This window comes from Sus scrofa, chromosome 1 (assembly GCF_054392235.1).
Source record: "Sus scrofa isolate SSC_HxYL_T2T_F1_AM1 chromosome 1, Sscrofa_HxYL_maternal_Yorkshire_Landrace_v2.0, whole genome shotgun sequence".
NCBI lineage: Eukaryota > Metazoa > Chordata > Mammalia > Artiodactyla > Suidae > Sus > Sus scrofa.
This window is the reverse complement of record NC_139383.1, coordinates 139676073-139701004: the sequence shown is the minus strand read 5'-3', so window position 1 is coordinate 139701004 and position 24932 is coordinate 139676073. Positions and strand designations below refer to the sequence as shown.

Here is a 24932-nt window from a genome sequence, read left to right as displayed (position 1 = left end):
TTCTTACCTTGGCCGGTTGAGGAAACAGCCTCCCGGCAGAGGGCCGCCTCCCGCCAGGGACTTTTCTCTTGGGGGTGACACAGCATCCAGGACAGCTACAGGGACCCCAGCCGCACTTCAGCCAGCCTGGGGTGAGGGGAGCGTCACACAGGACCACCCTCTTCCTTGTGAGACGCATGGCAGCCAAAGGTTCCTAGAACCCAAGCGCGGCACAGGCAGACCCAAGAGGGTGGGCAGGGAGAATGGAGGCCACAGGGGGTAGTGATGCCCAGGAAAGTCCACACTGCTGTTGATGTCCAGGAGTCTGACCCAACCCAAGTGGTTCTGCACCCAGAGCTCACCAGCCCCTCCTCCACAGCTCCCTTCTCTCACCAGCACCCAATGGAAACAGGCTTCTGATAGGCTATAAAGCCCTTGCTGACCTTCCAGGGTGGTGGTCTCCAATTTTTTTTCCTTTTTCTTTTTTTTAAGGGCCTCATCCCATGGCATATGGAAGTTCCCAGGCTAGAGGTCGAATCAGAGCTACCTACACCACAGCCCCAGCAATGCCAGATTCAAGGCATGTCTGCGACCTATACCATAGCTCACGGCAATGACGGATCCTTAACCCACTGAATAGAGCCAGGGATGGAACTCTCATCCTCATGGATTATAGTCGGGTTCGTTACCACTGCGCCACAGTGGGAACTTCTCCAGACTTTTTTGATTATGAATATTTATGTATAGATTATGCATGACAGTTGAAACATATTAAATATTATTAAAGTTCAATTTATTTTGTAGATAAAAAATGAATCTAAATAGAAATCCTCCTATTTCCTTCCACCCCTGACAGATGGCCTTGCTCACTCCTGCACACAATCCCTTGCAGAGCCCACCAACTGAGAGATGAACGCAAGAGAGCCCCTCTCAGAGCTGACCAGTTACCTTGTACAGGGCATGGGGGCGGGGCTAGTTTTCTTTAGATTCTGGCAAAGCACAAACAATAGAGTAACCCACATCTGAAGCCTTTCTATTTGTTGTTGTTGTGAACTTTAAAAGACACTTGGTCATCTTAGATAAGGCCCTATTGCTGCAGTGGTGGTTATGCTGCAGCTCCTGACCCCAAAGGCCCAGGCAGCCTGTCCCTAGAGCCACAGCACCTGATGTAGAAAGCGAGTGTCTATCAGGGAAGAATGCAGAGGCCCAGGATGTGTGTTTTGTGTGTGCCTACACGTGCGTGAGCACCCAGGATTTGCCATTCAAACACAACCTGCTCGGTGATGGCCTCTGTTTTCTGCTCTGCTGGTTGCGGGGGCCTCATGCAGGTCACACAGGTACAGAGACACCTGCCATTAACCCTTCCAACCTGAGTCACACAACCTCCTGACATTGAATCAGATACTTTATCTCATCTGCATCCTCACAACGTAAGTGTTTAGGTAGGTGAGGTGGGTATCAATACGTCCACGTTGCTGGTGAGGAGCCCACAGCACAGGAAGGTCACAGTTGGGCAGAGCTGGGTCTCCTGTGTGCTCCCACCCCTCCCAGGGTGTCGCTCCTCAGGTTCTGCCCCCATGCAGCTGCGGAGTATCTGCCCCTTGTGCCCCACTAGAGGGAAGGCAAGCCCAGGATCCTCTCCCTGCCCTTGGAAATGTGGTCCAGCCCATGGGTGAGCCCCCTTAGCAGGGGGCCGGGGCCCCACAGGCAGAAGCTAGGGGCCTGACTTTTCTGCCAAGGCCGGGGCTGTCACTGGCTCCAACTGGCCTGGCTGGCTCTGAGGCCAGCGCTTCCTCCTCCATTCAAAAGCCCAGCCCTGTAAGAGTGGCAGAGAGGGAGGGTGAAGGGAGGGCTCAACCTCCAGCCCCCTCCCCCCATCACTGACAGCTGTAATCTGCTTGGGAAAATCTCTTTTTTTTTTTTCCCGCACAGGAAAAAATATTAGTTGTCCCGATAACAAGGAAAACAAAATCCAGCGCAGGGCATCAGAGACTTCCTGAGGCGGGAAACAATGTCCAGGGAGCTCAGTGGAGAAGCCTGAGCTGGGAGGCTGAGGGGGAGCTGAGAGAGGACACGGGTCCAGGTCTATCCGGCCGGCGGGGGAGGGGGATGACAGATCGAGGAACTTGGAAAAAAGATTTCCCCCCCAAAACCTTGAAGTCTGGGCTGTTGAGCTATATCCGGGAAATGATTCAGGACCGGTGCACGTCCCTGAGTGGGATCAGGCCCCATCAGTTCAGGTGCTCTGGTCTACCTCTCTTCCCTCTCAGTCCGCAGCCTGTTCTCCTGTGAGCTGTCCGCGCTCCCGCCCCAAGTCTGGGGGCTTTGCTGGGGGGGAGGCAGGATAGTCCCCTCCTGGGGGCCTGAAGAGGCCATGGGCACCCCACAGGCACGCCTCCCCCGGCTTTCTTGCCTTGTCTGTCCACAGCTGCTCCTCTGGGTAAATTTCCACTGGGGGTGCGGGTTTCAAGAAAGGGGAGGATGTCTCCTAAAGCCCCACCCCCAAGCCCAGGGGACTCTGTTGCCCATTCCCCTCTAGGCCCAGGGCACCTGCACTATTTGGTCCAGTGGATGTGAGCTCTGAGCACTGTGGATTCTGGGGAGGGACAGGTGAGACCTTTGGATTTAAAGCAGGACCCTGTGCTGCCAGTGAGCAGTAGTTCTCTGCTCTGGCTGCACACTGGGCTATTTAGGGGGCTTGTGGAAACTACCAGTGCCTCTCAGGCCTCATCCCTAACTAATTGTATTGGAGCCCCTAGGGAGCTGCTCAGGTGATTCTTGTGTGCATTCAGGGATATGAACCCCTGCTTCAGGACCCTGTGACCCTTTAGTCCCTTTCTGGCTGATCCCTTTCACCTCTAGCATCAGCACTGGCCCCTCAGTTCCAGATTGGAGCCCCTCAGAATTTACCACCTAGCTGGTGGCCTCCAGAGGTGCCTGCAGAGCTCCCTGACCAGCTGGAGGCCAGCTGCCCAACCCAATAGCAGGTTCTGGGTTACCCCGCCCCCTCCCTCTGCTCCTTCTCCTTCCCCCTGGGCAATGATGCCTGGGGCCTTTGTTCTCAGCCAACAAGAGTGTGACCAGAAATCTACCCACAGCTTAATTACAGCCCCATTCACTGGCCATAGGCTGGCCACCATCCACACTCAACCTGCCCAGCTCTCCCGCTCAGCACCCACCCCCACCCCTCCCCAAGGCCTGCAGCCCAAGCAAGCCCAGAACAGCTCCTTCTCACATCCCAGGGTTATCTCCAGCCTTGTTCTCAGGAGGACCTGAGGTTTCTTCCCTCGGTATATCCTTAGCCTTTGCTGTGGACCGAACTTAGAGTCCCCAGGGGAGATTTAGGCCCTTTGCGATTTTCCTCAAGGGCTGGGGAGCCCTTCCAGAGTGCTGCTGCTGTTCCACACCAAATCCTAGGCTTACGTGGGCTTACTCTGAAGTCAGAGACCATTCCTGGTTCATTTTTGATTGTTCATAAGCATGTACCAGTCGCCTAAATGCTAGGTCTATAGGTGGGTACACACATGCAGGGAGCCACAGTCCCTCCACTCAAAGGCCTTCTCAAGACAGAGGGCAGGACCATAATGAGTTATCACAAGGTAGTACAATTTGAATTCTTTGAAACCTTCCCAGGAATTCTCCACCAGCACAGTGCACAGAGTATTTCAAACACTCTAGAAATGTTTGTTGAATGAATATTTGTTTCTTGAGTGGAGCACAGCTGTCCTTCCCCTAGCAGTACAAACATAAGGAGATATCGCAGGGGTCAGGGACGAGGTGAGGTTCCTGTTGCATCAAATGGGTTGGGAGGGTAGGGGTAGAACATGCCAAGGCCTGCGGCTTGGCTGAAGAGAACTCACTAGGGTCCTTTTTGGCTCCTGGTCAGCCTTTTTACTAACTGAGGGGGCTTACAGATCCCCAGCGTCTGTCCAGAGGGTCAGTGGGTTACCACCCTCTCTGCCCAAGTTGTCTTGCCCACCTGGAGAATCCCCAGAGATCCAGGAGGACCACTGAAGCAGGACCACAGAGCAGGCTTCTCCTTTCTTCTAAGATGGTCTTCTTAACCTGGGATTCCCAGGGGTCTCCCCTTTCCCTCCAGAGGAGACCACCCCAGCTCCCAACCCCCATTACAGCATTTTTGAAACAGGTGGAGGATGCTGTGGACAAGTGGCCACCTTGGCTACAGGAGAGGGGAAGCCCCGGCGCATGTCCCTGGGGCTTCATCCTCCCCAGGGGGAACCGGCTGACCAAGAGGACACTGCCTGCTCCCCAGAAGCTTAGGCTCTGACCCCTGACCTGGGCAGTGGGCAGCAGGCTTCAGGAGCTTGGGGTGAGGGGGCTGAGAAGGGAGGGGCTCCAGTCCCAGCTGCCTAGCTCTGGGTACTAACAGGCCGCGCAGGGGCAGCCGAGATTGAGGGGGGGCACCACCACCTGCTTTTCCTTGTTTTGTTTTCAGGGCACTAATTACTGTGCTGAGCTCCGAGCTGCCTAATGAGGCCGTTTGGATTTCCTGTTGTTCTGGCTTCCCAAGACCCTTAAAGGGCCAGCCTCACTCTAGGAGCGTGCCCGGGTGGGACACCAAGCACTCTGGTGAGGGTGAGCACAGAGGGGCTATCCCTAGGCACAGTCTGAATGCCCAAGGGCAGTGAGAGGCACTGGTCCAGTGCTCCCGGCTGCCCTCACGTCCTCCATGAGGACCTGCTCAGAAGTGCCGTCGCCGGAAGCAGGAGCTTCAGAATTGCATGGCCTGGCCAGAGCATGCGGTGGGGGGCAGGGGGAGGCAGGAGGCCAGGCTGAGGAGGAAAGGCTGGTGATGTCACCAGTGCCCAGACTGTGAGAACCACTGCCGCACCAGGCAGGAGGGAAACGCCGTGACGTCCTGTTCCCCCCTCACCCTGGAAAATAAACACTTGTTGTCTGAGCAGCCAGCGCTGCTTCCGAAGGGGCAGGCTGGCTGGACTAGAGGCTCAGAAATGGGCATGAGCCCAGCTTTGAGCCAAGGCCTTTGCCTAAGATGCATGCAGAAAGGCTGGTGGGTCAGGCCGCCTCTAACTCAGCCCCTCTACAGCACCGCATACCCAACAGAGCTTGTAGCATGCATTCGTCCCCTCTGCACCTTAGGGCTCATCTTTGCATGTGGAGGATCTGAGAACAGCTAGGGATGCCAGGAAAGCACTTCCGCACTTGCTGCAGGCTGCAGAAAGACTGGCAGGGGCGAGTGGTGGCATGGCGCGGGGAGGGGGGCAACCTGCTTCCTAAGTCTCCTTTAGTTTCAAAACACAGCCTCAGCCCTAAGACCTGTCCCAAGTGCTTCTCAGGCTGTCCTGGACTGTGGGTCCCTTGGGCCCCGGGAGGCCTGGGTTGTAGTGCCCTCCCCCATAGACAAGGTGACGACATTGTTGTTCTTATACGGGGCCTTCCGCCTGGAGTTCCGGCTCCGCTAAATGGTGGGAATGAGGGTCCCAGGGACAAAGCCAGCCTGGTTCCCGCAGCCACCTCAGAATGGACGGAATCCCCATTGTGTGCGGGCGCCCCGTGCCCGCCCTCCCCTTGCCCGCGCCGGACATGCCAACAAACAGCTCATTGAGCCCGGGGGAGGGGCCCAGGAGACAACAATGTCCCCCAGCAGGCCAGGGCAGTGAGCTCAGCTGGGGGTGGGGGCTGCCATGGAGGCCGGAGGGCGATGATCTCAGCTTGGGGAGGGCCGGCCTTTGCGACAGATTGACCCTGGCCTGGCCTGCCCGGTGGGGCTGAGAAGGACTGACCAGGGCTGGCCTCACCCTAGCTGCCCCACCCCTGGGGCCAGGCTGGGAACTGACTGGCCCTTCTCACGCTTAAACTGCTCCAGCCCAGGGCGCCAAGCAGGCGAAGCAGGGGGACCCACGGGAACCAGCAGAGCCACCCTAGACCCAAGAGGCTGGTGGACCCTCCCTCTAGCAGTACCAATCCAGAAGCCATCAGCAAGGCCCAGACAGAGCTATCCCACACCACAAGTCCACATGGACCACCGCAGGACTTTCAGATCAATAAGAGGATGCACTTTCTATAACCAGAACCATCTAAACAGCAGGGATTAGCCTGGGGAGGCAGTGAGGGTCCTGTCTCTGGAGGTATTCAAGCCCTTGGCTACAGAATATGGGGTTGGTCTGGGTGATTTTGAGAGCTCACCTCACCCTGAGTTTCTAGATATAAGACCCCAGGTCATTTCCTCAAGATACTTCTGGACTCCTTTGGTGGATTCCAGGCCCGAGGCCTGATCCAACCCTTTACCCTCTTCTAGGCAGGCTGCCAGGCAGGGTCTCAGGCCTCAGAGAGAAAAAGGAGGAAAGGGGGAGGGTTGGGTGGGAGAGTGGCATGGCCAAAGCAGCCCCCACTCTCAGTATAGGAGCCAGGAAAGCCCTAAGGCTGGTCATGTTTGCTGGGCTCTGTCTGGAAAGTGGGGGGTGAAAGGAAGAGGGGCTGCTGGCAAGGACAGTGTGGGATCTGCCCCAATAAGTCATCGGGGTCTGGCATTCTCAGATTCTCAGCCATCTCAAGGACAGAACCCAGGCTTCAGCTCATACCTGGCCACCAGCCACAGAAGCAGAAAGGCTTCTAGCTGCCTCTGGCCTTCCCTCTGTACCTCCCTGCTTCAGACCGCCTGCATGCCACGGCCAGATGGTGGCTGAACACCCTCCTCAGCTCAAGAACACACAGGTTCCTCAAGGCTCATCAGTCAAGTCTGAATTCACCTGTCTGGAGGGTCTCTATAGCCTAGCTGTCTAAACTCATGTCCCAACCTCCACACACGAAGTCTGCTCCAGCTCCACCTACTTCATTTCCATCCAGATCCTTTTCCTCTCTCCATTCCCCCTGGCAGGAATGCCTCTCTTCTCTTTTTCTAAGTTCTACTCTTTTTTTCCAGGTCCAGTGCATCCCCTCTCCCAAAACCTCCTCTGATCCTAAGGACCCCAGTTTCTCTCTGAACCCTGGTTCTCCAGGTCATCACTCTCTTTTCAAGGCCTTTGATTTCATCTCCACGTCCCATGGGCATTAGGAGCTGAATCTGATGTTCCTTTTGGTCTCACTGACCTTAGCCCTGTGCTAGGCACGTGGTTGACCTCATTCACAACTAGCTGACTGATGGGGCAAACTCTACGTATGCATGTGGCCACAGGCCCTGCCCCAGGGAAACTAATGGTGGGGTGCATAGAGCTGTGCCCCAAATGGAACACATCTTTTGCCTGCATTCCCTCTCTTTCTTTTTTTTTTTTTTTTCTTTTTTGGCTGCCCTGCAGCATATGGAGTTCCCGGGCTGGGGGTCACATCTGAGCCACAGCTGGGGCAATTCGGGATACTTATCCCACCATTCTGGGCAGGGGATCAAACCTGCGTCCCAGTGCTCCCAAGACACCACCAATCCCAATGTGCCATAGCAGGAACTCCTGCATTCTCTTCTTTTGGTGGCAGTTTGACAGCCCCAGCCCAGGTCTCCCCAGCATCCTCCTTCCCTGGAAAAGGGCTGTGATAACCACGGTAGGGGATGAAGCCTCTTAGAAGAGGAGGGGAAGCAAGAGACAGGGGGTGACAACGGCCACAGAGCAACACAGGGATCTCCAGGACAGAATGACTCCAACAATGGGAGTGGTCATGCTGCCTGAGCGGACTCATGAGACTGGGATGAAGAGGCACAAAACTGGGTTGACACCTGTCTATTTCTAAACCTAGAGAGGGAGTTCCCACCATGGCTCAGTGGTAACGAACCCAACTAGGATACATAAAGATGTGAGTTTGATTCCTGGGCTCGCTCAGTGGGTTAAGGATCTGGCGTTACCATGAGCTGTGGTGTAGTTTGCAGACTAGGCTCAGATCCAGCGTTGCTGTGGTTGAAGCATAGGCCAGCAGCTGTAGCTCCGATTCAACCTCTAGCCTGGGCACTTTCATATGCCACAGGTGCGGCCCTAAAAAGCAAAATAAATAAATAAACATAGAGAGAGAGCTGAGGCTGTTACTGAAGCCCCTGGTGTTAGAGCCCCTGAGTATTCACCATCATTCTGGAAATTCTCTGTGAGCTCCCAGACCTTAAATCCAGCCTGCCCCTTTGCTGCAAAGTGTGTGACTGGACAGCTCCACAGGGCTTGTTCTTCTGGGAGCAGTAGCCAGAGGGTTAGAAGCAGGGGAGGCAAAGTCACAGTGACTCACAGTGGCCTAACATTGTCCAAAAACTTCTTGAGGCTGAGAGCAGGCCCAGGTCCTGGTGCCTTTCTGGACTTCTTCCCTGGGGACAGTCTAGACACAAAGAGAATCCTCTGGGTTGGAGGTTCTTTGCTAACCCCAGGTAAGGCAAGTTACTCATTAGCAAGCATCAATATGCAATTCTCATCAATTCCAGGGGAGAGTCCAACTTGGATTAACAACTGGGATACAGAGTGTAGACACTGTCACAGGAAGTTCTCCCATATGTCTAACCTAAATCCTTCCTGCCACAATTGAAGCCTGTTTCCTCTCATTCTGACTGTGGTGCGAGATGGAGACGGCCAGTCACCATTCTCTGCTTAAGACCCATCACCTACTTGACCGTGGCAAACAGACTCCTCCTTGGCCTTCTACAGGGAACAGTGAGCTGCCTACTCAGGCAGCTGTTCACAGAGTTGGCACCTGTCCCCAGTTTCTTTCTCTGTGACTGAGAGTATTTGAAGCACAGCACTTCCTGGTTCAGGCCTGACCCTTCCTCCCAGGGAGACTGCAGGGGACCATGGCCTGTCTGAGTAAGTCCCACTCCCAGGTTCTGGGGCTGCAGAGAGGGAAAGGTGTGACCCCATCCCCTATCTCTTGCTGGCTTCGAGTCCTAGGTGGCAACTAGGATCAGAGATCAGAGATTATGTGGAGAAATGAGGAGAGGTCAGAGTTTCTTCCAGGAGATGAGCTGTTGCTCAGCCAAGGAAGGCGAACTGCAGGCAAGGACTTGGGGGCACTGAGGGGTCAGGTACGAAGCTGGGCCTAGATGTAAATGGAAAGGCAGAGCCAGAAGAGGAGAGTGATGCCTGACCAGGCAGGTGGGGCTGGGGAGAGCTTCCCACCTGTCAAAGTTTACAGAGAAGAGAGATTCCAGGGACAGGTGAGCTGTATGCCAGGGAGGGGACAAGAGTAGATGATAGTGGAGAATAGCACAGCCAGAGCAGAGGATGAATGGCGAGGAGGTTCCCAAGTGGGAAGAAAATCCTTGGGGCAGAGAAACTGGTCCAAGATCGAGGGTCAAAGGGATGCCTGAACCTTTTTTTTTTTTTTTTTGTCTTTTGTCTTTTTGTCTGTTGTTGTTGTTGTTGCTGTTGTTGCTATTTCTTGGGCCACTCCCACGGCATATGGAGGTTCCCAGGCTAGGGGTTGAATCGGAGCTGTAGCCACCGGCCTACACCAGAGCCACAGCAACGCGGGATCCGAGCCGCGTCTGCAACCTACACCACAGCTCACGGCAACGCCGGATCGTTAACCCACTGAGCAAGGGCAGGGACCGAACCCGCAACCTCATGGTTCCTAGTCGGATTCGTTAACCACTGCGCCACGACGGGAACTCCTGAACCTTTACTTTCAATTCAGGCTCTGTTTCCCCTCTCCATTTGGCCCCATGGCTCTCGGCAATGCCTTTGCCTTGTGCCCTCTGTTCACTAGCTCTGTAAGCCCTCTCAGAACCCTCTCTGTCCTGAGAGATCTGGTAGGAGGCAAGGACAGGCTGGACAAGGCCTGAAGCCTGAGGGTCTCCACACAGAGGCCTCCCTGAGCCTTCCCTCCCTTCCCCTGAGCCTCCCTTTTCACTCTTGAGGGTGGCAACAGGAAGGAGCTAGGGAGGGGGAAGCCAGGGGCTCTGGGAAAGTTGCCATAGAGGCTGCCCTAAAGCCTGGACTCCTCTGTGGCTGGAAATACCCACTGTGTGGCTCCTGGCCCTAGCTTTCCAGGCATCCCCTGGGTTTGGCAAATGAAGCTGGGGCAGCTGCAGGGTCACCATCAGTGAAGGCTCTTGCTTCCAGCAAGCAGGTCTCTATCCTGCGCCTCTCTCCCCTTCTTTCCTTCTGATCAGCACACAGGAGGCCTGTGTAGGGAACACTTCCTTCCTACACAGTTAAAAGAGGCTTCTCGGGTCAGGGGCCCTCAGCTGCTTCTCTCTTGGGCCCATTGTCTCTTCACGCCAAAGCTGTTCTCATTGAGAGGGAGAGGGCTCAGTGCACAGCAGTTGCCCCAGCCCCAAGCACCATCTGCCCCAGTCTTCTGAGAAGGTAAAGGAGATGGAGGACGGGACTAGCCTACCTAGGCCTTCAGGCTCCTGGGAACCTGGCAGAGAGAAGGTGGGAAGCCCCCCTGATCTCATGAGAAGCCAGAGCAAGCACTCTGACTCATGTTCAATGGCCTCACCCGGTTGGACATCCTTTCCTTGGGACATATGGGTCATCATTCATGGCCATAAGCCAGTGGACAGCTCAGCCCAGTCTTTGTGCCCTCTTGGTGACATGGGGAGCCCTGGGACCCCTGAGCTGCCAGGAGCTGCAATGACCAGGACAGTTCAGAAGTCGACTTCTTCTATGTTCTGAAACATCACCGTGAAGGAGGAAGGGTACCATTTTAAGACCTCATTTGGTCCTGCCTGGAGGGTCATCTTGCCACAGGCAATTGGCTCTTCCAAATCATCTCTTATCCAAATCCATTCTGGAAGCTCCAGTCTTCTCACTCCAGTTGAGAATCTTGTCACATCCTCTTCCCACAAAAGGCCCTCACAGTGGAAGCTTTTCAGTGTCCATCTCCTTTCTATGCCCCACCTAGCTTTCCTCTGTTTCTACCCTCTGCTCCTCTTGCCTCATTCTTTATGACTGTTTGCCTTCAGCTCTCATTTTTCTTTCCTTTCCTCCAGGAACTCATTAGCAAACACATAATCAGCCACCTTCCAGGTGGCTATCATTATTATCCCCATTGCACAGATGAGAAAACTGAGGTGTAGAGCTAGTTAAACCACAAGTCCAAGACCATATGGTTGGAAAGCGCCAAGAGCCAGATCATAATATCATGCTAACAGACTCAAGAAGAGTTTGGGAGAGGCCACATTCTACCTCAACCCCCACTGCACCCCCCACCCCCCACAGGGCTCTCTCATGGAGATTCTTCAGAACTCAGTGGCTCTCAGTGCCCATGCCCTAGGTGCTACCCCTTCCTCCTTCTTACAGAGGCTCTCACATCCAGTCATCAGCCACTGCATTCTGTTCCTCTCCCCCAGCCGCTGTGAAGGCCCCAAATGAGTCTTCAAGGCCACCACCCAGTCATCTTTCTTTCTCCTCCACCAGCCTCAGGTCAGTCCTGTGGGGAACCCACTTGTCCCGCGGGAAAGACCCGGAGCAGGCAGTTCCTTGTAGGGATTCTAGAGAGAGGTGAACGGGGCCCCGCGGGGCGCCGCCTGCTGAGCGGGAATCCCGGCCCTAACCGCTGGCGCCCCTCGAGGGGAGGGGCGAGGGCGGAGGTGGTTCTGCGGCGGCATCTGTCCCAGGCGGGCGGGAAGCTGCTGCATTAAATTGTAAAATCGATTTATTGACCGGCAGGTGCGAGCAGCGGCAGATGGAGAGTAGCGCTGCTGGGGCGCATCTGCGGGGAGCGGCGGCATCGATCCTGGCCCCCCTCCGAAACCCGTCGGTGCTGGTCCTTTCACGTCGGCCGGCTTGCAATTGCAGGGCCAAGGTCCGCGAAACTGCGGCGCCTGAGCGGCTAGTGTAGCTCGGCTCCCCCCACCTCTCCCTCCCGTCCCGCCCGCCTGGCCTCAGGGCCTGGGCTGCGCCCCCACGGCTGCCAGGCCCTGCCAGCCCCACTGCCCCAGTTGGCACGCGGCGGGCCGGGCTGACGCGTGGCAGCGCCCTGCAGCAGATGAGGCACGCGCCGGCCTCATTTCAATGTGAATGGATCGAATGGAGCAGCCATGTGGCAGCAACAGTTTGCAAATCTCCCCGCCTTCTGTGCAGCTCCCCGGCCGCCGCTCCCTGCACGTGGCCCTTTCTCCGCAGCGACCACAGCGGCGCCCCTCAGGGCTTAAGCGCCCCGCCCAAGCCAGGCCAGCTCCCCCCGCTCCTGGCCTGCCCGGCAGGCGCTGTGGCCCGGCCCCCACCGCGCTCCTACCTGAGTGCAGTTCGTCCGCGGAGAACGCTGTCCGGGGGGTGGGAGTGGAGGTGGAAAATGGCGCCGGAGTCCCAGGAGCTGCGCCGCCTGCCCTGGGGACCGCGCGTAGGCTACCGGGGGCGGGGGGGCACCGAAGCTCTACTGGGCCCTAGTCCAGCCTAATTACTAGAGGTCAGCTCGGGGGCAAGGTTGGGAGGCCACCTTGGCGCGTCCCGGCCCCAGGTGCAAGTTCCTCCTGCTGGGGGCTGTGTGCAGGGCCCAAACAGAGAGGACAGCAGAAGCCGAAGGCCCTTGCGGCAGAGGCTGTGGGCCTTGCCTGAAGTCAGGCGTCAACACCCCTCTGGCTTGGAAGCCCAGATCTTTCGGGCCTTGCATCCATGCCGCCTCTCCAGGGGTTGCCTAGCATTTACTTTGGAGTAGGATCGTAGATGTCCACGTGGCTTCAATCCCACTGTGATTAGCAGCCTCTGATCACCTCACAACCTCCAGCTCCTTGGAACCCCCAGAATATGATGTTGGGTCATTCTGTCCACAAGTTATGAATAGGAGAAAAGTAGGGGGGCCCCATCTGAGGAGCCGTCTGGGTTTCTATTCCCTGCCCACAAAGCAACCCTCTCCAGCTTAGCAAATGTGTGCAAAGCTGGACCCCAGCAGATTGGAGCACTAGTGGGTGTTCAGGCCCAAGGGTGAAGTCCCAGCGTCTGAGGGGAGTAAATGAATTTCTGGGACAGCACCAGTGATGTAGCAAATAGGTGCTTAATTAATGCCTTTTGATGGTGAAGAGAATTTAATCCTTTCTTCTTCAGGTCAGAGGATTTCTAGGTCTCTGGGATCCCTTGCAAGAACTCTTGACTCTGCGAATAATGATGATACTTTTGTTTGCTCCTTGATTGTTTGCTTTTGGGCACATTAGTCCAGATGTGTATGAGAGATAGAATGTGTTCCAGATCTGCCAATATTGAGCAAGATGCCTCCTGTAGGACTGGATGTATCTCTGGAGGTTCAGGCAAGAGCCAGAGCCAGAAAAGGAGAGGTTTTGCGTTTTTGTTTGTTTTGTTTTTAATGAACTGCCAAGCCAGGATTTGGGGTCGGAGGTGGACAGAACTAGGTGGGGCTGGATGCCAGCTCAGAAGAAATCAAGGGGCGCTCTTTGGCACCCTGGGCAGAACTAGGACCGTAGAGTGTGAGCGGAAAACCCACTTGTCAGGATCCCTGGGAGGCAAGCCCGGGGCTCCTCCTCCCTCGGGTCTGGGGACTCCGCCTGTCCATAACCTACATTAACTCTGGAGCGCAGCCTGGGCCCATCTGCCGGCCCCCGCCCCACCTCGGTTCCCCACGCCAACCCGCTCGCGCCAGATGGTGGCTGGGAGGGGTGGCCGTGCGTGGGGGACCCCGGAGCCCGTCTCCTCACCTCGCCCCTCCCCCAACCCACGCTCCCAACCTCTTGTTTCTCATCCTTCTCCCCGAGTCCTCCGCCACCACCCTCAAGAAAAAAAAAAAAAAAAAAAAAATCAGACCCATGCGCGGCCTGGGCAGCTGTTGGGCTTCGCGCCGCCCCCCAACCCCAAGTCTCCCCGGGGCCCGCAACGCGTCCCTGCTCCCCCCGCCCCTGCGCTGATCTTATCGCCGGACGACAGCCATCGCTGTGCGGGCGGGCTGACAGCTGAAGCCACAGAGCCCCCGCCACCCTCAGCGTCGCAGAGAGAACTCTCCGGCACCCCCGACACTAGTAGAAGCCGGCTCTCCCCAGTCTAAAGCCTCCGGGGATCACGCCGGTTCCGGGAAAGCAGCTGCGTTGCCGCCGCTCTGAGAAGTGGGGCCACCCGAGGGAGCTGCGAAGGCAAGACGGTGAAACTGCCTGAAACTTAAACGAGTCCCCGCGCTTCCAGTTCCACCCTACATTTCGCCGTATGAGGAGAGGACCCGGGTCTGCCCAGACTTAGCCTCTCACGTTGACTCGCTAGTGGCTTCAGCCAACTCAGGAGCCAGGGGAGTTCCTCCCTGCCTCAAAGGAGCGACAGGACGCGGGCGGTCGGGGGCTTGGGGCAGCTGGGGTGGAGGGAGAAGGTGGGCGCTGGAGCTGAAGCTGAAGCTAAACCTAGGTGAGGGGAGGCGCTTGGAGGCGGGGCCAGACCCTTATTACCATACAGCTGAGGACGCGCCCCCCTTATTCCCGGACCACGCCTCCTATCCCCTGCACCGGGACTGTGCGTCTGGGGACTGGCACGCACAGAGCCCAGGCGGGAGGCAGAAGGGGCAGGCAGAAGGAAGGAGGCACGCTCTGGACGCCCCCTACCCCCGCGCAACCGGAGTGGGAGAAGCCCACCAGGTGGAGGGCCGAGCCCCTGAGTCTTAGACGCTTGGCTCTTCGCCTTGCCCCGAGTGGCCACTGAAAGGATAATGCCTCCGCTAGCTTCCCTGCTGTACAGGGGAGGGGGCGTGGTGGGTGGACGCTCACAGGTTGCGGCCGGGCGACGCCAGGGCTCCCGAAGCTTGGGGAAGGTGGAGATTGGAATTCTTTAGCACTAGTTTCGCTTTCTGAGCTTAAGTTCTTTTTACCTGCTCTAGTGCTGCAGGTAACTAATGCCGGCTGCGGACACACCACCCACGGGGACTCCCCAATGTCTCCGCCCCCACAGCCATCCGGGAAACACTCGCTCACCTCCCGCCCCATTCCTCTCGGCCCTCCCCCTATCCTCGCACAGCCGGGGTCGCGGCTTGTAACCCCCAGTTGTGGAGAATTGGTTTCTTCGACAAGCGCTGAGCTGGGGGATCCAGGGGCTGAGAGCTGCACGGAGGGGCGGGGACCTGTGCCTGACTGGCTGACGGGGAGGGGGGAAGGCGGGGGCGGAGGCCCCCTCCGGGCGGCGCTGGGGCTGTAGCAGCTAGAGGCTCGAGGGGAGGGGAGAGTGACCACGAGTCTGAGTGACAGGCGGGTTAAGAGAGGAGCCAATATATATAAGGAAAGCTCCCGAACGCGCAGGTTTCAGTAGCGGCGCTGAGCGCAGACTGGGAACGCGAGGCCAAGAGCCGCAGTTCAAGCCGCCTCAGTGCAGTATACCCGGGCCCTCGTCTGCTTACAGCCCCAGGATTAGCCCGAGGACACGTCCTCAGAGCGGTCGCCGCCCGGTCGTCCTCACCTGGATTACCTACCGCGGCAGTTGGAGCGGAGTTAGCGAGAAAGCGAGGCGTGAGGAAAGCCCCGAGTGGAGCCTGGCTTTTCAGGGACCCCTCCGGCGGTTGGACGCGCGGGAAAGCTTCACGGTCGGCGGGTGGAGAGAGCGACGCCCCGGGGAATGGCAGCTGCGTCCCGTAGCCCCTCTGGCTGGGCGCTACTGCTGCTAGTGGCACTTTGGCAGCAGGTAACGTCCCGCGCCCCCTCCGCCCCTTCCCACCGCGCCGCGGGCTACAGCCCCTGGCGTCCGCCGACCTGACCGCTCTCCTTCCTCCTTCCCTCCGTCCCTGTGCAATAGCGCGCGGCCGGCTCCGGCGTCTTCCAGCTGCAGCTGCAGGAGTTTGCCAACGAGCGCGGCGTACTAGCCAGCGGGCGGCGGTGCGAACCCGGTTGCCGGACCTTCTTCCGCGTCTGCCTTAAGCACTTTCAGGCGGTCGTCTCGCCCGGGCCCTGCACCTTCGGCAGCGTCTCCACGCCTGTGCTGGGCACCAATTCCTTCGCCGTCGGGGACGACAGTAGCGGCGGCGGACGCAACCCTCTCCAACTGCCCTTCAATTTCACCTGGCCGGTGAGCACAGTCTGGGCTCACTGGGAGGCCGAGAGAAGGGATCTCCCTGAGATTAAAGCCCTCTCCCTAGATTTCCTCACTCCCTTCCAAAAAAGTGGGGCGCTCTCTTAGGATCCTTTCTTTCGATGCCTGGGACCTCACCCTCTAGTAGGCTCTCACTCGTCTCTCTCTTCCCTGTTCTGCGCCCTCTGTTCCCCTAGCTCTTGAAATACGATTTTCATCACCTACCACCCCAGCGGGTCCTCTACCTTCGAATGAGTCTCACGTACATTCCCCCATCCCTCAACCCTCCTCCTACCCGGGGTTCTTTCCCCTTCCCTGCTTGCGCGGGATGATGAGCCCGTTATGTTGACTCGGGTACAGTAACTGTATCCTGCAATTAGATTAATTAAACCGGCTGCAACAAGGCACTCCCACCACCCCCTGTTCAACTTGCTTTCTTTCTGTCTTCCCCCGCCCCCTCCTTTCCGTTCCCAGGGTACTTTCTCACTCATCATCGAAGCTTGGCACGCGCCAGGAGACGACCTGCGACCAGGTGAGTAGCTCGCTCCGCGGCCACAGGGGGGCGACACGGCGCAGCGCCGAAAGAGTTAATCTGAAATAGGCGGGGGAAGTGCGGGGTGGAGGGTGGGGGGCAGGACGCTTAGCTTGGCCGGGAGCTGCGCCCCGCGCTGGACGCTCAGATTCCGCCCGCTGCCTGGACTCTGAGCACAATTGCGTTTCCTGCGGGTTATTTTTGGCGTGGGAACGCGGGGAGCACGGCGGTGAGAAAGGCCGAAGCTGCCAGCGCCGCTGACGGGCCCCTTCCTGTATTTTACACCTTTCGCGAATTCCGCTCCTTTGGAAAGGGAATAATGGCTTTGGGATGTTGTTCTGACACAGAGGAAAAGGATATTTCAGCAGCACAACAATCCTCACTTTGAAAAGGAAAAAGAAAAGCAGTACCCATCTCTGAGGGCAGAACCCCTGAATGGGCACCAGAGGACCCCTTGCTCCCAGAGTCCTCAAAGGCCTGGAGAGCTTTTCTTTTTCTCCCCCCACCCCATTTTGACCTCTTTTCCTCTTTCCCTTGCCTATCTGCCTCCAGAACACTGGATAGCTTAACATCCTTCTATTGTCCCCTTTTTGAATGGTATCAGGCCCTCTGCACATGCATGCACAGAGCAGCTAAGCAGTGGGACACTTGGGTTCCTCTGGCCTGTGCTTGCTGGCAGGTGGGGATCATCTGGACAACTGGTTTGATCCAGAAGTTGCTGGCACTCTTGGGGCCTGGCTGCCCTTCCTTGACCTGGCCCTCTGCCCCTTCAGAGGCCTTGCCACCAGACGCACTCATCAGCAAGATCGCCATCCAGGGCTCCCTTCCTGTGGGCCAGAAGTGGTTACTGGATGAGCAGACCAGCCCTCTCACAAGGCTGCGCTACTCCTACCGGGTCATCTGCAGTGACAACTACTATGGGGACAGCTGCTCACGTCTATGCAAGAAGCGCAATGACCACTTCGGCCACTACGTGTGCCAGCCAGATGGCAGCCTTTCCTGCCTGCCTGGCTGGACTGGGGAGTACTGCGAACAGCGTAAGCAGCCAAACCCCCGCCTGCATGGAGGGGGGTCCCGGAAACAAATACTGTAGCATCTTCTCAGCTGCATCCTCCTATGGAGAGCAGGTCTGACTCTCCACTAACTGGGCCTCAGAAACAGCTGGGGATGCTTAGGATGGGCTTGGACTCTGCCCTGTCTTCTTAATGCTCCTCCCCATCATGCTAAGGCCCACAAGGACCTCATGACTGCATTCCCTCCAGCCTGGATTCTGCTTCCTGTGCTATCATTTCTCTTTAAGATATCCATGGCTCCCCTGGGAGGCCAGGAGTGGGAAGTGAGCCCAGGCGAGCTGGGGGCACCCTCAAGGCCAGGAGAGGAAGAGGGAAGCTTCAGAGTCATTGGCATCCCACCCTCACCCAGCCCTGTTTTTTTTCCTCAGCTGTCTGTCTTTCTGGCTGTCATGAACAGAATGGCTACTGCAGCAAGCCAGCGGAGTGCATGTGAGTAGAGGACAGGAAGCAGTGAGGGAGGATCTGTCCCCTGGCCAGGCCCTCACCTCACCCTCAGCTTCTCTTTTGTTTTACAGCTGCCGCCCAGGCTGGCAGGGCCGCCTATGCAATGAATGCATCCCCCACAATGGCTGTCGCCATGGCACCTGCAGCACCCCCTGGCAATGTACTTGTGATGAGGGCTGGGGAGGCCTCTTCTGTGACCAAGGTGAGTCAGGGCAAAAATAGAAGATTGGAGATATGGCCAGGGGGTGGCAACCATTATCATCTGGACCTTTCTTACTTGGTGACTGCTACACTGGCCTTCCCATGATCCTTCAGGGAGCTTGAAACTTGTAAGAATCTCAACAGCTGGCTTAGAATGAGATGGTGGGTCCTTCGTCCTCCAGGTGCTGGGGAGGTAGGGTGGCTGAAGAAGCCAGAGGTGACAAGTTGGCAGCCTGAAAGTTGCACTCATAAATTCCAGCAAGGCCAGAGAGAAGGATGCCGGGGCTCAGTTCCTCTTTCTACTTCGTAGTTACCTATTAACCCCCTAAGTGTTTGCTTACCTGCCAGGGCTGTTTGAGCAGCTCTCCCCTAAACAGCTGTCTGGTGGGGTGTGCCCACTGGCTGCCCCAAGGCTGTGGGTGAGCGGGGCCTCTGGGCGGAGTGACATCTAACCGCCTTCTTGGTGCGGCAGAAACAGCCTCCCTTGTTCTCCCCAGTTGCACTTGCCAGGCAGCTGCCTGAGCCCACACTGTCTTTTCCTGGTGTTGGGGCTGCTGGTCACTCTCTGGCTGTACAGGGGTCTGCCAGCCCCAACCATGGGGGAGGGGGCCTTTTCTCCATCCTCCTGGCCAGCTGCAGCGTGTGCCTCCCATTTTCAGGGTCAAATGGGGTGGCTGCTGCCATGGAGACACCAGCACAGGCCTGGGTAGGGTTGGCAGGATGCTTGCCAGGATAGAAAGAACTTGCCTGGACCCTGACTTGCTCACAACAAGGAGTTTGGAATTCAGCCCCTGCATTCTTTGTGTGTGTGTGTGTGTGTGTGTGTGTGTGTGTGTGTGAGTGTGTGTTGCTTTCTGCCCCTCTGCTTCCCCTAAACAGACACACACATACACATACCCACACCTGGTTCCTGCCCATTTTCTTTCCTGTCCCCACATTTGCTCCCAGGTGACACAATAATATACTCATCTTATTCAAACACAGCCCTTATAGTCCCCATATTTGCTCTGTCTGGTTTTCCCTCCCTGTCCTTCCCAAATAAGAAAACAAATCCTTATATTTCAAAATACCTTTGTAATGCGTTGTCTTTAAAAAAAAAAAAAAAGGCCTGGTAACTGCCTATAGTGGCTTTCACCTTCCCTCTGCTCTTTCCACCTATTAAAATTGTAGCCCCCACTTCCAGGCCTATCTCAGCTGCCCCTCCTCCATGAAGCCTTTTCTGACTTCCTCCTCAACATGTGGCCTTGCTGTCCACTCCTCTTCCTTACTTTCATTCTATTCTGGCCAGTGCTTGTGAGCTTACCTGTAAGCAGTGGTCCAACTGGGTTTTTTTCAACTTTGATTGGTCGCACTCCTCAGAGGTGGTTCTAGGTATTTCGATATAGAGGATTTCACTGGAGAAAGAGGAAGGGTATTTGAGCCTGGAAGATGTTGAGTTAAAGCCTCTGAGCCAAACATGGAGAGTGAACTTGCACACCAAGGAGCTAGAAGGTGGTGGTGGGGAACCATTCTCTGCTCAGTTGGTTGGTTCCTGTGTCCCTGCAGATCTCAACTACTGTACCCACCACTCCCCGTGCAAGAATGGGGCCACGTGCTCCAACAGTGGGCAGCGCAGTTATACCTGCACCTGTCGCCCAGGCTACACTGGCGTGGACTGTGAGCTGGAGCTCAGCGAGTGTGACAGCAATCCTTGTCGCAATGGAGGTAGCTGCAAGGTGAGGCCGAGGCCAGTGCACGAAGGCAGAGTTCTAGCCAGGTGGCACCTGTGCATCCCCAGCCCCAGCGGCCAGTGGATGTGCAGCCATAGGCAGGCAAGGTGGGTGGGTGGGCCCTAGCCCCCAGCCACACATCCCTGCCCCCCAGATTCTGACTGGTCCCTTTCTACTCTCTTTCAAGGACCAAGAGGATGGCTATCGCTGCCTATGTCCCCCGGGCTATTATGGCCTGCACTGCGAACATAGCACCTTGACTTGTGCCGACTCCCCCTGCTTCAATGGGGGCTCCTGTCAGGAGCGCAACCAGGGAGCCAGCTATGCCTGTGAATGCCCCCCCAACTTCACTGGCTCCAACTGCGAGAAGAAAGTGGACAGGTGTACCAGCAACCCATGTGCCAATGGTGCGTCCTGTTCCTTGCTAACCCGGTGGACCGGCCCTGGGGCCAAGAGAACATTCTGGTGTGGGAGGGTCACAAGAGAAGAGAGGTCCTGTCTGCCATTCTGGGCAGGCTGAGATGGATCCCCATCTTTTCTGGATGGTGAAGCGCTTACTTGATCATCTGGGTGGCTTTGGAAGAGAAGCAGGTTAGCAGTGGGTGCAGGTCTTTGGAGATGGAGCAGTATGCATCCTGCCTGGCTTCCCCTCCTGTTCCCAGTTCCTGATCTGGTTCAGGTGGTCTCTGACTCTTCCCAGGAAGTCCTGGGCTAGAGAGAGGGACCTGGGAGGCCTCTCATTCCTCCTTGAAGGGGGATAGCATGATCAGGGTCCTGTTTCTGGAGGCTTCACCTTACCCCATGGCCACGGGGAGCCTGGCATGGCATAAGGCATTTGGAATGTTCAGCACTGGGTGAGGGGTGGGGGCAAACATGCTGGTTATCTTTGTCTCCTTGGTTTTCGGGTGACCCTCTCTCTGTGAGTCAGGCAGAGAGCGTGTGCAGGGGAGAAGCCTCAGGAAGTGGAAAGGGGTTGGAAGGGTCAAGATGGAATCTGTTCTCCGGCTAATCACTTAGTTAACTCCCTGGAGTCACTGTTTCTTCATCACTGAATAGGAAACTACAGTACCTGTCCTCTGTCTTTCCGGTGGTTGTGAAGATTAGGTGAAACAGGAGTTCCTGTTGTGGCTCAGTGGGTTAAGAATCCATGAGGACGCAGGTTCGATCCCTGGCCTTGCTCAGTGGGTTAAGGATCCAGAGTTGCTGTGGCTATAGTTTAGGCTGGCAGCTACAGCTCCGATTTGACCCCTAGCCTGGGAACCTTCATATGTCACAAGTGCAGCCCTAAAAAGACAAAAAAAAAGATTAAGTGAAACAACAATAGGCATTTGAGCATGTACTATAACCCAGGCACATGCTCCTGCCTCCTTGCATCGCCCTACCCAACCTTCAGAGGTCTCCTATGGAGGGCACAGAGTTCTACTCCCATTTAACAAACAAGGAAACTGAGGCTTGTAAATAAAATAAAGCAACGGGTGCCAGATCCCCAGTTAGAGAGAGACAGATGAGATTCAAACCCAAACATATCTTTTTTTTTTTTTTTTTGTCTTTTTGTCTTTTTGTCTTTTCTAGGGCCGCACTGGCGGCATATGGAGGTTCCCAGGCTAGGGGTCTAATCAGAGCTATAGCCACCGGCCTACGCCAGAGCCACAGCAACGCAGGATCCAAGCCATGTCTGCAACCTACACCACAGCTCATGGCAACGCCAGACCCTTCACCCACTGAGCAAGGCCAGGGATCGAACCTGCAGACTCATGGTTCCTAGTCGGATTCGTTAACCACTGAGCCACGACAGGAACTCCAAAACCCAAACATATCTGTCCGCTTCTACTGTAAATCTCTGTAAGATGCTAGTCATTTTGATATATAAGCCCATTGGGGGGTAAGGGACCAGGGTCACCCTCCACTCCTGGTCTCCTGACTCTTCGTAACAGGATCTGCAGATGCTGGCTCTGTTCCTGGAGACAGAAGGACCTGAGCTCAGAGCTCATTCCTGGGAGGGGGCGCCCTCTGCACCAGGGGGTTCCCAGGAGATTGGTGACTTGTGCCCTGTGTGTACCCACAGGGGGCCAGTGCCTGAACCGAGGACCGAACCGCGTGTGTCGCTGTCGTCCTGGCTTCACGGGTGCCCACTGTGAACTCCACATCAGTGACTGTGCCCGCAGCCCTTGTGCCCATGGGGGCACCTGCCATGACTTGGAGACTGGGTTCGTGTGCACCTGCCCTGCTGGCTTCTCTGGCCGGCGCTGTGAGGTGCGGATACCCACTGAAGCCTGTGCCTCGGGACCCTGTCTCAATGGGGCCACCTGCTACACTGGCCTCCCCCCCGACAACTTCGTCTGCAACTGCCCCTATGGCTTTGTGGGCAGCCGCTGCGAGTTCCCTGTGAGCATGCCCCCCAGCTTCCCCTGGGTGGCTGTCTCCCTGGGCGTGGGGCTGGTGGTGGTGCTGGTGGTACTGTGCATGGTGGCAGTGGCGGTGCGGCAGCTGCGGCTGAGGCGGCCTGACGACGGCAGCAGGGAGGCCATGAACAACTTGTCGGACTTCCAGAAGGACAATCTGATCCCCGCCGCCCAGCTCAAGAACACAAACCAGAAGAAGGAGCTGGAAGTGGACTGTGGCCTGGACAAGTCCAACTGTGGCAAACAGCAGAACCACACACTGGACTATAATCTGGCCCCAGGGCCCCTGGGGCGGGGGACCCTGCCTGGGAAGTATCCCCACAGTGACAAGAGCTTAGGGGAGAAGGCGCCACTGCGGTTACACAGGTAAGCAGCACCCCGAGGCCCAAGGCCCACCACAGATGCCCAAATGGTGCTGCCCAGGCTCCCTCAGGACAGGTGGGAGGCTAGCACCGGGCCCTTGACTGCTTTTAGGCAAACGGGCTTTTGCCGCTGACAGGAGCCTCCTCCAACAAGATTTCTGCCAGGTTCCCTTTGCCTATCTTCCCATTCACTCATTTATTCATTCACGAATGTCAAGTATCCACACAGCGTCATTTGTGACTTCCATCTTCCCACAGCATGGTTTGCCTCCAATGGCAAACTGACATTTTGCAGGCCTGAGACCCTCTGGGAAAGTCAGGGACCTGTGGTTCTCTTAGGGCCTGTCCCTAACTGCCAGCCAGGCTAGCATTGAGCCTCCCCAGTCCCTGTGTCTTTTCCTAGAGCCACCTCTGCCCAGTCCCTTTGGCTCTCTGTGGTCCAGGTTAGCGCTCCACCTCCCTCCAGCCCTCTCCCCATCCCTCCCTCACCAGCCTGTCTTGTGTTCCCTCAGTGAAAAGCCAGAGTGTCGGATATCAGCGATATGCTCCCCCAGGGACTCCATGTACCAGTCTGTGTGTTTGATATCAGAAGAGAGGAATGAATGTGTCATTGCCACAGAGGTGAGTACTGGACTCGCCTTCCCTTCTAGCATGTTCCCTCCTGCCTTTTGGAGATGAGAAAGTAGCCCGGTTACTCTTGACCCCAGGGGCTGCTCCTGAAGGGTGGGTCGGAACCCCTCTTTGGGAGGTCGAGTTCAGTGGCTCTCGGATCCCTGCTGGCCTCATTGCCACAGAGGGTGTGAAACAGGAGCCGTGGGGGTGAGCCAGCCCGGTCTCTTCCTGCTGTGCTAGTCCTGGGCTGGGCGGCCATGGCACCCGGCCAGCTCCCAGGCGCTGCTTCCCAGCTGCTGGTGGGTGAGGGTGGTTGCCTTGTGCCCCTCCTGCCCCTACTCACTGGCTTCCTTCACTGGCCACTTCATGAGCACAGGCTCCCAGACATGGGTACGGGTTGATGCAGAAGACCTCCCCTCACACCACCTGCCTCCATTGACTTCTCCCAGGGAGGCCGAGGGCAGCCATGGAGGTCGTGCTTATAAAATCCCATGGTAACCCACTTTTCTGATGTCCACATGTTCCCCAGGTATAAGGCAGGATCCTCCCCAGGACATCCCAGCTTTGGCCCAGCAGCTGGACCTTCCTTCTGCATTGTTTACATTGCATCCTGGATGGGACATTTTTAATATGCAACGTGCTGCTCTCAGGAGGAAGAGGGAATGGCATGAACTGGACAGACTGTGAACTTGCCAAGAGATGCAGTACCCTTCCACATCTTTGGGTGTCTGTCTGGCATCAGATTGGCAGCCGCGCCAGCCAGGGAAACAGAGGAGAGGAGAGGTGCCGCTTGGACCTGCACTGCCAGCAGTGGCCTTCAGAGGGCTCCTTTGGGGCTCTGGCCTGTTTTCCAGAGGGAGTGGCAGTGGCCCCGTGGGGCCTGGAGCTGCTGTGGCCTCCACTGGCATCTGTGTTTCCAAAAGTGCCTTGGCCCAGGCTCCATGGCAACAGCTGGGTCCAAATCAGAGAGGAGAGAGGAGGCCAGTAAGGGCAGGGCCGTCTATGGGCCAGGAAACCATCTGGTACAGCTCTTGGCAGGAGTGTCCCTGCAGGTGAGGTGAGCGCCCCCCGGCGGGAGAAGCACTTTCTGCCCTGTGCCTCCAACCACTGCACGTGGGCCTTGCTCTTAACACCACCCTGGCCTCTCCTTGGCCCAGACCCTCTGGGCAAGGGGACTGGTAAGCCTTACCTGGCTTCCACAGCCACTGGCCCTGTGAGCAGACAGGTGGAGGGACTGCCCCTCCTGCCAGCCAGGGGCACCCAGCCTAACTGGGGAGCTCAGGGCAGTGAGGATGGAAATTCTGGTGAGGGAGAAATTGGGTGCTATCGTCACCTAGGCCCTTTCCTCCCTCAAGCCCATTCCTATGGCCTCGAGCCTGGGCTCTGCCCACACCCACTACTGCCCCCAGACCACTCTTGAAGCTGATCTTCAGAAATCAATAATATGAGTTTTTATTTTGTTTGTTTTTTTTGGTAGTTTATTTTGGAGTCTAGTATTTCGATAATTTAAGAATCAGAAGCACTGACCTTTCTACATTTTATAACATTATTTTGTATATAATGTGTATTTATAATATGGAACGGATGTGTACAGGAGTTTATTACTTCTTGGGTCCTGTCTTTATCATGGCAGAGTGGGAATCCTTCTGACTCCCCTTCTCATACTGCTGCCAGCTGCCCTGCCCCCGGAATCCCTGGGACCTGGGCCTGCACTTGGGCTTGGCCTGCGGTGCTCTCAGCCCTTGT

At 56.7% G+C, this 24932-nt stretch overlaps 1 protein-coding gene across 3 annotated transcripts; it reads left to right on the top strand.

The window, feature by feature from the left end:
* The first annotated feature begins 15087 nt into the window (after positions 1-15087).
* Positions 15088-24782, top strand: DLL4 (delta like canonical Notch ligand 4). 3 transcript variants are annotated; one of them, XR_014837543.1, is made up of 11 exons: positions 15088-15467; positions 15579-15848; positions 16326-16383; positions 17157-17420; positions 17825-17885; positions 17972-18102; positions 19647-19816; positions 19998-20814; positions 21419-22578; positions 23087-23195; positions 23716-24782. XR_014837543.1 is itself a non-coding variant. In NM_001244418.1 (11 exon segments), coding segments are annotated over 11 exon segments (2058 nt in total). In that variant the 5' UTR covers positions 15092-15401; the 3' UTR covers positions 23722-24782.
* Positions 24783-24932: the final 150 nt, after the last annotated feature.